The sequence below is a fragment of the Canis aureus genome, chromosome 33 (genome assembly GCF_053574225.1).
Source record: "Canis aureus isolate CA01 chromosome 33, VMU_Caureus_v.1.0, whole genome shotgun sequence".
Lineage (NCBI taxonomy): Eukaryota > Metazoa > Chordata > Mammalia > Carnivora > Canidae > Canis > Canis aureus.
Window position 1 is genome coordinate 1,633,894 of NC_135643.1, and position 15,153 is coordinate 1,649,046.

At 42.4% G+C, this 15,153-nt stretch overlaps 1 protein-coding gene across 10 annotated transcripts in view; it reads left to right on the plus strand.

Annotated features, from left to right (window-relative positions):
• The window catches only part of SHROOM3 (shroom family member 3), a 325,226-nt gene extending 310,403 nt beyond the window's left edge, over positions 1–14,823 (plus strand). For all 10 annotated transcript variants that reach the window (XM_077882553.1, XM_077882555.1, XM_077882554.1 and 7 more), the window contains 2 exons: positions 7,451–7,723; positions 13,804–14,823. In XM_077882553.1, the coding sequence (XP_077738679.1) occupies positions 7,451–7,723; positions 13,804–14,172 (642 nt within the window). In that variant the 3' untranslated portion in view covers positions 14,173–14,823. The remainder of the gene's footprint in view (positions 1–7,450; positions 7,724–13,803) is intronic.
• The last annotated feature ends 330 nt before the right edge of the window (positions 14,824–15,153 follow it).

Genomic DNA, 15,153 nt, shown 5'->3' on the forward strand with positions numbered 1-15,153 from the left:
AAATTATTTGCCTAACCCCACCGTATCTATTAGGCAAATATCCGCTTCAGCAGATCCCATGATTGTTTATTCTGAAGGCCAAAAGGCTTTGGCTTAGAGACTTAATGGCAAAAAGAAGGTGTTGTTCCTCAGAACTGGCTTTCCCCAGGAGATCATTAGCAACCCAAATGGTTCTCAGCTGCCCATTTCTGTTGCTCTTCTTCATTCCTCAAGTTCCAGATTTCTCTGTGGTCTTTCTTCCTTTCAGCCTGAAAGACTTCCTTCAGCATTTCTTTTCAAATAGATCTGCTGGTGACACTTTCTCTTAGTTTTTCTTCATCTAAGTATGTCTTTATTCTGCTGCCATTCCCGAAGGAGATTCTCACTGGATATGTGATGCTGGGCTGACTGTTCTTTTCTTTTAGAATTTTAAAATTATTATTCCACCTTGTTGCTCCCATGGTTTCTGATGAGAAATGCACGGTCATTTAATATTGTTTCTCCTATATGCAATGTGTTGTTTTTCTCTGGTTTCTTTCAAAAAATTTTTCTGTATCTTTGATTTTTAGTTTGATTATGATCTGCATGGTCCTGATTTTTTGGGTTTATCCTATTTGGCATTTACGAACTTCTTGATTCTGTAAACTTATGTTTTTCACCAAATTCAGGAAGTTCTCAGCTATTATATCTTCAGATATTTTTTATGCACTCATCTCTTCTTCTTTTGGGACTCAAGTATCACAAATAGTAGACCTTTTGATATTGCCCCACATGTCCCTGAAGCTCTGTTCCAATTGAATAATTCATGTAGGTCTGTCTTCATTCTGCCAGTGATTTTCTTAATTTCATATGTAGTTTTCAGTTCCAAAATTTCCATGTAGTTTTTCTTTTGTTTGGTTGGTTGGGGGTTTTTGGTAGATTTTATTTTATTTATTATATTTATTTATATATGTATTAATTAATCTATCTACCTGTTTTATAGAGCGCAAGAGAGATTGAGCAGGTGGAGGGGCAGAGGGAGACAGAGAGAGAGATTCCCAAGCAGACTGTGTGCTGAGCACAGAGCCTGACACGGGCGGCTCGATCTCAAGACCTGAGATCATGACCCGAGCCGAAATCAAGTCAAATGCTTAACCGACTAAACCACCTAGGCATCCCCCATTCAGTTAGTTTTTTGTAGTGTCTGTTTCATTGCCAATAACTTAATTATTTCAAGAGTGTTTTTTACTTACACTTTGGAAGAAGGTCATAAAAGCCACTTTAAAGGCCTTGGCAATCCCAGCACTGGGGTTCTGTCAGAGTTAGCGCCTGTTGATTGTTTTCCCCTGGGAATTGCTCAACATTTTACTGTTGTGGTTTATGGTTTTGTATTTGTTTGTTTGCTTTTTTATATTGGGCAATTTTGTATTGTATCCTGAACATTTTGAGTATTATGTTGTGAGACTCTGGGTTCTGTTAAAATCCTCTACAGAATGTTGACCTTTTTTGTTTTCATTTTAGCAGGCAGCTATTTAGCTTTAGACTACAAGTGCTATCCCACTTCTGGGTGCCAGTTCCAATATTATTCCTGTTTTCAGAGCCTTTGCTGTGTTGTACAGGTCTGTCCCAGACATGCACCATTCAGAGGTTAGCCTGGGACTTGGGTAGCTGCTGTGTTCAATTCTCAAAGCCTTCGCTGTGCTGCCTCGGGTCTGTACTACACACATGCAGCTTGAGTGTGAGCCGGGGACTTATGGCAGTTCACACACAGAGTTAGGGGATCTTCTTTCCAGCTCTCTCCTGGCCATTATTTCCCCACATTCCCTGGCTCCCAGCAGCTCCTCTGCCTGGCCTCTGGCTAGAAAGACAAGTTCTCTGTGCTGCTATGCTATTCTGCATGACTGAGACCACCCTTGATAAAAGAGAAAGAACTAGTGGGAATTCTCCTCACACTCTTCAAACCACTTCCTCTAACCAGAAAGAAGGGTTTTTCTCTTGGGATTGTCAGTGCCTGTGCCACCACTGCAGAGTGCAGCTCGGGGAGTAGAGCTACTCTTGGAAGCCAAGGCTAGGAGAAGAAAAGGGAGGGTTAAAAGGATTTTCTCCCACATTCTTAGCTCACAGAGGCCCCTTTTCTGGTCTTCTTGTTTCAAAGGCAGGGCTTTTCTCCGAATTTTGCTGCCACACCCTGTGTGCAGTTCTGCACTGCTCAGAGAGCAAAAAAGGCAGGAAATTAATCCCCATTCTGGGTCGTATTTCATATTTGGCTCCCTGCCCCAACACATTGCCATACTTAACTTTACAGAGCCCCCTTCAGAGTCCAGGGATGTTAGTTGTGCTAACGGGGGAGGCTGTAGTGGGTATACGCCATCTTGACTAACATCAAGAGTTCCTAGCTCTTCCCCCTCCTCAGGATTTACCAGGAGGGAGAGAGCTGTAGCAGGTTTGCATTTTAGAAATCTCTCTGGCAGCTGTGGAGTAAGACGGGAGGAAGCAGTGGTAGTTGGGAGGCTATTATAGGAAAGTGATAATACCTGTGTAAGCCGTGAGAAACAGATGGATTTAAATAAAGGGGGGCAACATGAACAGCACCTGGGGACAGATCAGGCATGGAGTATGGTAGAGAGAAAAGGGTCAAGACTGCCTCTCAAGTTTCTGGCCTAGATGGCTATCATAACTGAAATAGGGAAAGCAGGGAGGTCATTTAGGGAGGGAGGATGACGGGCTGAGTTGAATTTAAAGAAACTCAGTATTGTTTCTTGTATGTCAGAGATTCCTGACACCCAGAACCAAGAGACCATACTAAGTAAATAGGACACCATTCTGATCATAAGCCTTCCTGAGAGGAACTGAATGTAAAGAAAGAACCACTCTTGACAGAAAATGTGCCAGAGAATATTTGAAATGGCTGCTGAGTCCCCAAGATCCTTCTGTTTTGCTCAGGTCACACAGCATGAGATAGAGGTTTGATCCCACTCCTATCACTGAAAAATTGCCCCCGCCTTCTCTCTCGGATGCAGTTCAGCTGAGAAAACAACCATGTGCTCCTATATCCTCCCATTTAAAACCAAAGAAAGAAGGAACCACAAAGCCTATGGCTGAAATATCTTTATCTTCCTCATTTTTACTATGTAGAAGCCTGAATTCCACTCTGCCCCTCAACTCCAGCCACACAGCTAGGAGTCCTGAATTATTTATTTGAGATGAAGACAATCTGTCAGCAGAGGCCACCTGTGTTAGTAGTGATGTGATTGACAGCAGCGTCAGCACAAATCCTTGAACAGAAGGCAAAGTGGCATTGCCTTGCCGGGAAGAAGTTGAGTATTCCCCTAGAGACATCATCCTAAAATGAGTGGTGTGTGTTCTTCAGACTGTTGCTGAATCTTAATGGTAGCACACAAAAGTAGTAACTCGAATGTGTGCAGTACTTTCATATTTCCCAGAATGCTTGCACAAGCTTCCTTGTATTTGAGTCTCGTGACATTCCTATCAGCTATTTTAATGTAGTGATTAGAGCCTGACCCCTGGAGCCAGACAACCTGGCTCTGGCAAGTGAAATAACCTCTATCCACCTTACTTGCCTCATTAGTAAAACCAGGATAATAATAGCACCCATCTCATCGGGCTGTGGTGAGTAGTAATTGAATAGTAGAACACTTAAATAGTGCCTGGCACAGAGAAAAAGCTTAATATTTAAACATTATTAGGTTTTAGGCAGGTATTATTATCCCCTTGCCATGAGTGAGAAAGTGGAGGCACAGAAGTTCAAATGGCTTTGCCTGATGGTGAATTTTCTGTCAGAGCCTGGACTCCTGGTTCCTGCAGTAGTAAAGAGGTGAGAAGGGCCCAGCAGAGATGCTGCAAGCAGATGGTAAGGTGGGGAGGAAGAGTGTATTTAAACTATATTTAGAGAAAGAACCCTTAGAAAAATAGCATCTCACACAGGGTGACATAACAGTTTATATCAGGTGAGAAGAGAATAAATGTGATGAGTTTGCAAATTAAGTAGCTCCTGAGAGATCAGTATGTCATTATACAAGCCCCTCTAAAAAAGACCGGTATTTTCTCTCCCGCAGTGCATTCTGCAGATAGAAGTTGATAGGGCTTTTTGTTCGTTTGTTTTGAAGAGGTCTGCCTGGCAGAGAAACAGTTGTTTGGTACAGCCAACTTTCCCTTGTTGCCTTCAGTTATATCTCATTTAGCTACATTTTTTAAAGCCAAATTTCCATAACTTAAAGGCTTAGAAAAAAAAAATCAAATGCTATCCAAATGTGCACCATTTGGGCCCGGCGTGACTGATGGGACTGCTCAGTAACTTACATATCCAGCTTGTCCATGTGTGCTCGTGTACTACATTGCAGCCCAGCAAATAGCTTTCAGAAATCACAGTGCCACGAAATGTGTACTGGTTCATGCCACAGAATCCTCCCTGCATCACTGCCAGACACTTTGATTCCATTCCTCCTTACACCATCAAGCCTCCCACTCCCCGTACACATTAGCTCCCATACAGAGAGGCTTGCGGTCCTGACCAGTATCGATGTCTCTGAAAACCAAAACAGGTGTGGTGCAGAGGATAAAGGATTAGCCTGCTGAACCTGGTCCCTGATTGCTTTTGAGCTGTGTCACATTCCTGGCTCAGGACTTGCCCCCGGAGCCACACTTGCTTGGTAGCTACCCTTTCTGTGCTACAGACTGGCATAAGCATCTGAGAGCGATGGTGAGCCGAGGCCAGCAGAGATTCAGCCCAACGCGGAGGGCAGACTTACCCTACAGGGTCTCTGCTCGTTCACAGATCCAAAATCATGCCTCTCCCTTAAAATATCAGCTGCTGAAGCCATGATTATTTTTTTTAATAATATCAATTAAATGATTAACAAAACAAGTGCTTTAAGTTCCAGAACCAATGACACAATACTAGTCTCAAAAGAAGTCATAAGAATGAAAACACACGAGGCCATTACCTTCTTTTCTCTCTAGTATTGACTTTTTCAAAAGGCTTTTCTAGAAACTACTCCAGACATGATGTTGAAATGGATCCCACAACGCTGGAATAATCAGAGGCCTTTTCGTGAGGTTGGAGTATAGCAGTGTTGCTTCATAGTCACCTGCCTCCTTGGATTTGGCATAACTGTTTTCTATGAGAAGGTACTATCCCGTGACACTTAGAGTAGTGAGCCCAGGAAATGTAGCCTGTAAGAGGAAAAACTCCTGGTCTGACTTCATACAGATGTCAGCCTCTCTCACTGTCTATCTGAAAAGCAGCAGGAATGACATTTGACTTCTCTTAACCCTGTCCAGCAGGAATGTTGAAAGATGTAACAGCAGACAGTGTTTATTTTTCCTACTGCTTTCTATCCGAGTCTCCTTGCTGTTCTCTTCATAGGAATGGATAGCACCATGCAGGTTCATCAGATCCTGCTGGGTATTTTGCTGAAGCTCCTTAGCCAGTTGTGTAGCAGGCAAATACCAGACCTGCCAGCCAGAATTGGTGGTTTGTTTGTTTGTTTGTTTTTTAAATAAGTTTTCCAGGAGAACATAAGGAAAATCAAACAATATTCTCTCCCACTTGCATTTAGCTTTTTCCACGACTAAATTATCCTTGCATTGACTTCATCTTAACTAAACAGCTTGAGGAAAGCCAAAGATTATAATCCATGATGAGACAGTGCAGCAGATGGGAATATTTTAGTCACTCTCTAGCCTTTGGGATTAGGCAAGTCAAGAAGATAAGTTATCACCATGAAAGCCAGAATTTGGACATTTATTTTTTTTTAAGATTTATTTATTTATGATAGACAGAGAGAGAGGCAGAGACACAGGAGGAGGGAGAAGCAGGCTCCATGCCGGGAGCCTGACGTGGGACTCGATCCCGGGACTCCAGGATCGCGCCCTGGGCCAAAGGCAGGCGCTAAACCGCTGAGCCACCCAGGGATCCCGGATTTGGACATTTCAAGGACATTATGAACCTTACTTAGACTGGAGGATTGGAGTACCTCTGGTGGTCCAGCTCCAAGATGAACATATCATGGAGAAATAAATATTTCCCCATATCATTGTGATGACTGTATTTTCTGGTAATGTTGAAGAAATAGTACAGAAAGTCCTCAGGACCCTTCAATTCTGTTAGTCAAATTTTTTTCTATTTTTCTCCTTTTCCTTCCTCTAAAAATGAAGATTTACTCTAACATTGAAAAATTGTGATCCTTTTTTCACCAAGTTTCCAATTGAAGCCACATGGTTTGGTTTTATATACATGTATAAAAAATCTTTTTTGAGGTGGTACCATTTTAGTGGTTAAAGAAATAGGTCTTAACCAAAATAAAAAGTGATGTCCTTTCTCCATCTGGCTACCTTAGGCTAAGAGAAAAACGAAAAACTAATTTAAAAATCACAAAGTTTAATTTCTTTTGTAGCAAAGTAGTAGACATTTAACATAAATGTACTCAAATTTGAAACCACTAAGACCTGTACTTCATTCCTTCAGTTAAATATATTAGATATTTGTGTAACTTTTATATGTATAGAAATTTGCAGTAAAGATGGCAAATTATATAGCTCAGGCAACTGGAGACTATGGAGTGCAGTGGGAAGATCACAGGGCTGACTTCTGATAAAGGTTTCAATGAATATGATGATCATACAAGGCTAGTTGCTAAAATCAGACTGACTTGACTTCAGGGCAGCCCCACTTAATGGTACATGCATCTTGGCTCATCGTCTTACCTAAGCGTTTCTTCACCTCCTATCTGTGGATAAAACAGTATCTACTGCACAATTTTGGGGACAACAAAATGAGATAATCCACGTAAAGTTTCTGACACGGTGTCTAGCACATAGTAACTGCTCTAGTTAATGGTAACTAGCATTAATATTCAGCTCCATTCTCTGACCTTGGGCAAGTCCTATAATCCCTTTGACTCTAGGCTTCTCTTTTTGTAAAACAAGAAATATTTATCCTATCTGTCTGTGATATTGTTGTGAGGATCAAAAGAGAGCATGTCTTGTAAAGCCTTTTACAGTGGGTTAGCGCCGCCTTCAGCCCAGGGCGTGATCCTGGAGACCTGGGATCAAATCCCATGGCAGGCTCCCTGCATGGAGCCTGCTTCTTCCTCTGCCTATGTCTCCGCCTCTCTCTATCTCTCTGTCTCTCATGAATAAATAAATAAAATCTTAAAAAAAAAAAAAAGTGAGGTAAGCCAGTTGGGGAGGCAGAGATATAGATAGCATGACAATGCTATGGGAAACATTACAAGGTGATGTGTAGTCAAGTGTTAGCCTCTGAGGACTGCACAGATTCAGAGAAAGGCAAGTATAGACATTCAGGAAAAGGAAAGAATATTGTGGCCTAATATTGGGGGGCAGCCCATGTAGAGTAGGGGACCTTCAACTGAGCCTTGAAAAGACAGGATGTGGCTGGGAGAAGTGAATCCTCCTTCCATTGACAATTCCGCTGGCTAACCTTTGCTGTGTGTCTCCTCTGTGGTTACAGGCCGAGCTCATTGGAAGCCTCACCCACAAGCTTGAGACTCTCCAGGAAGCGAAAGGGAGTCTGCTGATGGACATCAAGCTCAATAATGCCTTGGGGGAAGAGGTGGAGGCTTTGATCAGTGAGCTCTGCAAGCCCAATGAGTTTGACAAGTACAAGATGTTCATTGGGGACTTGGACAAGGTAGTAAACCTGCTGCTCTCCCTCTCCGGGCGCCTGGCCCGTGTGGAAAACGTCCTTAGCGGCCTTGGCGAAGATGCCAGTAATGAAGAAAGGGTAGGTAGCCTAGCGATTTAGTTCAACCTTTTTTCCTCTGAACCCACATACACAGAGAGGTACAATTAAACATGATCCCTTCTCTGGAGAAGATTAGGATCTCTTTGGGGCAGAGAGAGAGTCCAGTGTACAGGTTACCAGGAAACACAGAAGGCATCTAGCATGCCAAGAGGTAATGCTGACACTTTAGGCTCAGGGAATACTTAGGAAAGTAAAACTATAGGTGCCAGAGTTTCTCTTTCCTTTCTATCCCAGGAAAAAGAAGAGACAAAGCATGCTGGGGGTTGACATTAGAAAAAGAGAGAGGGACAAACAACTGTTGGCACTGAGGAGAGGACACAGGAACATGGGATGGGCTCAAGCTTCAGGGAATCTGCCAGTGCTGGCTGCCGGCGCTTGGTGAGGATGCACCCAGGTGTCTCCACTGAGCCCTCTACTGGAAGGAAGAAGACGGTAGCAACAGTGGTGGCAACTGGAGAGCATCCTCCATCTTTGCCCAGTATCTGAGGGCTCACTGGGTCCTCACAACAGGCCGCCGGTGATAGAGCCAAGATATGAGGAGTCCTGATGCAGATTCCAAGTTTTATTCACTAGGTTAAACTTCACTCCATAGCTACAGAGCATTCTTTACCTACTCATCTTTACAGCAAATATTTATTGGGTGTCTAATGTACGCTAGTAGGCTCATGGGATACAGCTGTGAACAAAGAAGACACATGCCTGGCCCCAGGGAAGTTAGCAAGAGAAGCCAGACAATAAATAGAGCTGTAACTATTTACATATCTGTTTATTCTAGAAGGTGATAAGCACTCCAGCCATCAAGAGGCTTCTTTGCTTTCTGGCTCCTTATCCTATCTGCAGCTCTCGTTCAGTGCTATCAAGGATTTCCCAATTATTTCTCCTATATATTACATTAAAGGGAAGATGTCTTCTTTCAACTAGAAAAAGTCTAGATGGTCTTAGAAATGGGCCTGGGCATCCAGGAACTTTCTGTAGCTGTACTCTCCTTCCTGCGAATGCTCTCCTCATGAGATGTGCTGAGCCTTAGCTTCCTCATCGAGAAATCACCTAGTAGTGCCTGCCTCAAAGGTATCATCCTTTCTCCTTCCTTCCACTCAGCAAACAAGCACCTGCCAAATCTGGTGCTGTGCATGCTAGGGATGAACACCAGCCTAAAACATAGGCCCCACCCTCAAAGAGCTCACCATGTAATAAGGAAAACCAGTATGGAAGCAGCGAATACATCCAGTATGCCATGGCACAGTGATAAACTCAGCCCCAAAACGCTTCTCAGATGATGGGGGGAGCCCAGGAAAGACTTTGCACAAGTGACATTTGAACAGGGTATAGAAGAACTTAATTCTATGTGGACTAAGAGGAGAGGGCTTCACCATTTAGAGGGAATCTCATAGACAAAGTCAGGAAAGACCATGGCATGTTTAAGAACCTATATATATATATATATAGGATTGGCAGGTCTAAAACACAGAGTGATGTGGTTTTTAAAAATCGTGAATTGCAAGAAATGTTAGAGAAGTGTGTAGTCAGGAAATGGACAGGAAATAGAAGGCTCAGTCAAAATGGGTAAGGAGAGAAAATTCAGTGAAGGTGTGGGAAGGAGTAAGGAAGGCCAAGAAAGGGTAATGAAGCTTCCCAGTTCCTCCAAGGTTAGCATCACTTGGAGGAGGAAGGGAGTCCTCATCAGAACCATAACTGTGCCTGTCCTATAGCACTGAGGCCTTGGTAGGTGAACGTAGCCGCACCACTGCCTGTAAGGAAGGAGTCAAGGAGAGATGCCCCAGGTTCTTTCTCCTCCCTCCCTCCAGTCTCCTGCCCATGACTCCCATTGGCCACACCCAGGTGATGCAGGCTGCACAGTTCACCTTCCTTAAACACAGAGCAGGGCTGAGAAAAGTGAATCTGGAGGGGCAAGCAGTATCCAGCCCAGAAAACAGTCATAAAGACCTTGTGGGTCATACTTTATAGACTTTAGCCAGAAGCTCAGGAAGAGCCATAAACTAATTTCATGACCTAATCAGCATGGGAAGGAGTGGGACTTAAGCTAAGAATCTAGCAAGAAGGTGTTAGGCTGCTCATTTAAAATGGCAGCTGGGGATCCCTGGGAGGCGCAGTGGTTTAGCACCTGCCTTTGGCCCAGGGCACGATCCTGGAGACCCGGGATCGAATCCCACGTCGGGCTCCCGGTGCATGGAGCCTGCTTCTCCCTCTGCCTGTCTCTCTCTCTCTCTCTCTCTCTCTCTGTGACTATCATAAATAAATAAAAATTTTAAAAAATGCTTTAAAAAATGGCAGCTGTCATGGAGCTAGAGAATAGGGAGTGAGAGAATGAGCTTAAATTAGCAAGGCGTGCTAGATGAAGGGAAGGGGAGAGCAGAAGCTAACTTCAGGTTTCCTGTTTGGCCACTGGCATGGATGCCACAGGTACGTGAGAGAAGGAACACTACACCAGTTTTAGTTAGGGGAAGAGGAGTTGTTCCAGAACTAAATTCAGCTCAACATTTAAACGTACACATATACACTCTTGAATGTGGATATGTGCTTGCTCACATGCAAGATACATCCATATTAGTTTTGATAATGATTAGTCATCATTAAGAAACTGAAAGTATAAACAGAAAAGAAGAAAGGACGAATAAGTAGTTCAACAAATGCCAAATGTAGCATAAAGATCACTAGGGTGGTGTCGGGGGAGTATATATAAGGTTTCAACTCAGTCTCTAATTTTTGTTTTTAATCTGAAGAAAATATGATAAATGCTCCTGTTAAGAATTGGCGCAGTTAACATGGGTACACAGGCACTATACTATTCTCCATATATTTTTATTTAAATTCAATTTGCTGACATTTAGTATAATACCCAGTGCTCATCAATTCTCTATACATTTCCAATGTATAAAATATTTCATATCTTTTAAAGAGGAAGAGGTTTTTTGTTTTGTTATAAAGATTGTATTTATTTATTCATGAGAGACAGAGAGAGAGAGAGGCAGAGACACAGGCAGAGGGAGAAGCAGGCTCCATGCAGGGAGCCCGATGTGGGACTTGATGCCGGGACCCCAGGATCACACCCTGGGCTGAAGGCAAACGCTCAACTGCTGAGCCACTCAGGCATTCCGAGGAAGAGGTTTTAACTTTTAACTTCTCTACAGTAATTTGAAAGGTATCTTCGTTCAGATTCAGTCCCTCCCTAAAGGTTTAAGTTTTTACTCAGATTCCAGTTTGTTAACATACAATGTAATGCTAGTTTCAGGTGTACAAGCTAGTGATTCAGCACTTCCATACATCACACATGCTCATCACGACAAGTGTAGTCCTTAGTCCCCATCGTCCATATCACCTATCCCCCCAACCATCAGTTTGTTCTTATAGTTCAGAGTCTGTTTTTTGGTTTGCCTCTTTCTCTTTTTTCTCCTTGTGCTTGTTTCTTAAATTCCACATATGAGTAAAATCATATGGTATTTGGCTTTCTCTGACTTAATTCACGTAGCATAATATTCTCCATCCGTGTCATTGCAAATGGCAAGATTTCCTTCTTTTTTATGGATAAGTAATATTCCATGGTGTGTGTGTGTGTAGATGAATGGATACAGATGTAGTGTGTGTGTATATATATGTATGTATACACACACACACACACACACATATATATATACACACACACACCCCACATCTTTATATATTCATCTATTGATGGACACGGGCTGCTTCCATAATTTGGCTATTGTAGATAATGCTACTATAAATGTTGGGGTGCATGTGTCCCTAAGGGTTGTTTTTTGTTGTCTGTTTTTTTGAAAAAGAGAGTGCATGGGGGGGTCGGGGGGGAGAGAGAGAGAGAATCTCGAGCAGGCTTCGTGCACCAGCGTGGAGCCCTACACAGAACTCAGTCTCATGATCCTGAGGTTACGACCTGAGCCAAAATCAAGAGTTGGATGCTTAACTGATTGAGCCATCCAAGTACCCTAAGGGTTTGTTGTGTTTTTTTTTTTTAAGATTTTTTTTTTTTGGGGGGGGGGCGGGAAATCCCTGGGAGGCTCAGTGGTTTGGCGCCTGCCTTTGGCCCAGGGCGTGACCCCGGGGTCCCGGGATCGAGTCCCACATCGGGCTCCCTACATGGAGCCTGCTTCTCCCTCTGCCTGTGTCTCTGCCTCTCTCCCCCGCCCCCTCTCTCTGTGTCTTTCATGAATAGATAAATAAAATATTTTTTGAAAAGTTTTTTTTTTTTTTTTTTTTTTTAAGCAGTCTCTACACCCTGCAGAACAGGGCTCTAATTCGCAACCCTGAGAGCAAGAGTTGCGTGCTCCACTGACTGAGCCAGCCAGGTGTGTTTTTCTCATTAGGGAAAGGAAGCCATGAAAATAGAGATATTTGTAAGATAAACCTATAACTTTGTACTTTTTTCCCTGTATTATATAAGATCTGACAGGCTAGTTCAAGGGAATTAAGGCAAAGACATGTCTGTCAGCCTTTCATAAGCCTACATATCCAATTTGTATTGAAATAAAATTAAAGACATACCTTGATTGATTTTCACTTTAATATTTCTCAATCACTTTGGCCTTAAAAGTCTAAATGATTAAATATAAAATGAAAAAAAAAATTAATGACATTCATTATAAGTCAACATGTTGCATAAAAAACCATGTTAAAGGGGTGCCTGGGTGGCTCGGTGGGTTAAGCATCTGCCTTCAGCTCAGGTCATGATCCCGGGATCCTGGAACCGAGCCCCGCATCGGGCTCCCTGCTTAGCAGAGAGCCTGCTTCTCCCTTTCCCTCTGCTGTTCCCCCTGCTTGTTGTGCTTTCTTGCTCTGTCAAATAAATCTTTTTTGTTTTTTAGAGCCATGTCAAAGATCATTTTAAAGTAAATTAGTCCTAAAGATAACATGCTACCTTACCATTGGGTTTGTATAAAAAATGCTCAGAATATGCAATTGCCCATTGTTAAATAGAATTTCTCTCATGTTAGATTCAGAGGCCTGAAAAACACTGAAAACAGATTTCTTTAGATATGGGAAATAGGACATTCCCATTGTTATCTGTGGATCAGGGCAGAGGTTCTCAAACTTCAGCTGCAGAAGAATTACCTAGAAGGTTTACTAAACCACAGTTTTCTGGGCCCCAAGCTTTGGATTCAGTAAGTGGAACAAGGCCTAAAAATTTGCATTTCTAACATGTTCCCGGGAAATGCTTCTGCCCCTGGTCCACACTTTGAGAACTGCTATAAATGTAAATACTTGTAAAAAAAAAAAAAAAATGTAAATACTTGTAAATACTCAAGGCAACTTAAAGATGGGCCATTTTTTACCCCCTTGGGTTTTTTTTTATCATGGTAAACTACACATAACCTAAAATTTGCCATCTTAGCCATTTTAAAGTGTTCAGTAGTGTTAAGTATATTCATATTGTTGTGCAGCTGATCTCTGTAACTTTTTCTTTTTGCAAAACTGAAACTTTATACCCATTAAACAACTCCATTAGCCCCTTCCCCCCAGCTCCTGTCAACCACCATTCTACTTTGTATCTGTATGCTTTTGTCTACTCATACAGGCACATGTAACTTCTAGGACTTCATGTAAATGGTATCACTAGTCCTTTTTTTTTTATTATTTTTTTTATTTTTTAATTTATTTTTTATTGGTGTTCAATTTACTAACATACAGAATAACCCCCAGTGCCCGTCACCCATTCACTCCCACCCCCCACCCTCCTCCCCTTCTATCACCCCTAGTTCGTTTCCCAGAGTTAGCAGTCTTTACGTTCTGTCTCCCTTTCTGATATTTTCACTTGTCCTTTTTTAAATCTAGAAGCCTAAAGTCAAGTTTTTACTCCAGCCAATTTATTATAATCTCTCTTAAAGCTGCTGTATGACGAGTTAGAGAACTATATATACATGAACAGAAGGGTAAAAAACTGATTTTCAAAGAAGTCAGTCTCCTTACTCTAATGTGACAATTGAAACAGAAACTTGGAGATTTCACCGTCTTGTAAAAGGTGTCTTTGCAGACAGTTTCCTTCCTTCCTCTTGCCCTTTGCTGATCTGTTTGTTTTGCCCTAGCAGAGCTCTCTAAATGAGAAGAAGAAGGTCCTGGCTGGACAGCACGAGGATGCCCGGGAGCTCAAGGAGAACCTAGACCGAAGGGAACGTGTGGTGTTAGACATCCTGGCCAATTACCTTTCAGAGGAACAACTCCAGGACTACCAGCATTTTGTGAAAATGAAGTCAACACTCCTCATTGAGCAGCGAAAGCTGGACGACAAGATCAAGCTAGGGCAGGAACAAGTCAAGTGTCTGCTGGAGAGTCTCCCCTCAGATTTCATTCCCAAGGCAGGGGCTTTGGCTCTGCCCCCAGACCTTGAGAGTGAGATGGCTCCTGCTGGGAGGTGTACTTTAAGTGGTGTTTTCCCAACATTAACCTCTCCACTTTAACCTCTTCTAAAAGACCCAACCAAAAGATCACCCTTTCTCTTTCAACATTATTTAATCTGAAAGCTATTTCAGTACAAACCACCATTTAAACTCTATGGGCTATTGGGGTTTTTCTGGAGAAAAGGAAAAAAATTCTACCCGGGAAAGAGCCAGTTTTTTTCCTTCTCACCCTACATGGTTGATCTGAGAGCTTGAATGCTGCTGGAAACTTAACCCCTTTCTAGTCTCACTTTCTAGTAGAAGGAAAATTAATGAAACTGTGAGGACTGATTGGAAGGCGTCTGATTGATTGTTTAGTTTTTAACAAGCTGAGGCAACATAGATGAGTGTGTGTCACCCTCAGGAATGTATCCACAGTGGCCTTCCTTGCTTGTGGGCAGTGTGTCCTGACGACAGATACAAATACTAATAAAGGGTCTGCAACATAAAGCCTTAAACACACACACACACACACACACACACACACACACACACAGAAGAAAACTGTAAAACCTTGAACATTGTTGTTATTTATATTTTTTTAAAATGAAAAAATCATTATGTTTGTGTGCTAACCACTTGATTCTGTTTTGTGGTGGATGTAGACAATTGTGTTTGAGCTTTGTTATTTTGTGAAAACCCTAATGAAATGAAGAATTCCAAAGATAGTCACACTGAGCGTGGAGACGTTTTTTCTTAAACCCTTGGCTTGTCTGTCATATTTTTACAAACATGAGCAGACCTTCTACACTTGTGTTAAAACTGATAATGGGGAATCTCCAGTTTCCACTGCTGCCAGTCCTCACCACTTTACTTCTGCAACCAACAGGAATGCTACATCTTCCCCAGGAAGAAGGTCTAGCGCAACCTGGCTAGCCCATCATTTCCTAGCGCTTCATGGCATTAGCACTGTGGTGAGGAGATAGAGCTAAATTTTACTAAGAAGAACAACAGCTCTCCAATCTTTATACCAGAGAAGTCAGAAAACAGACCGATTCAAAA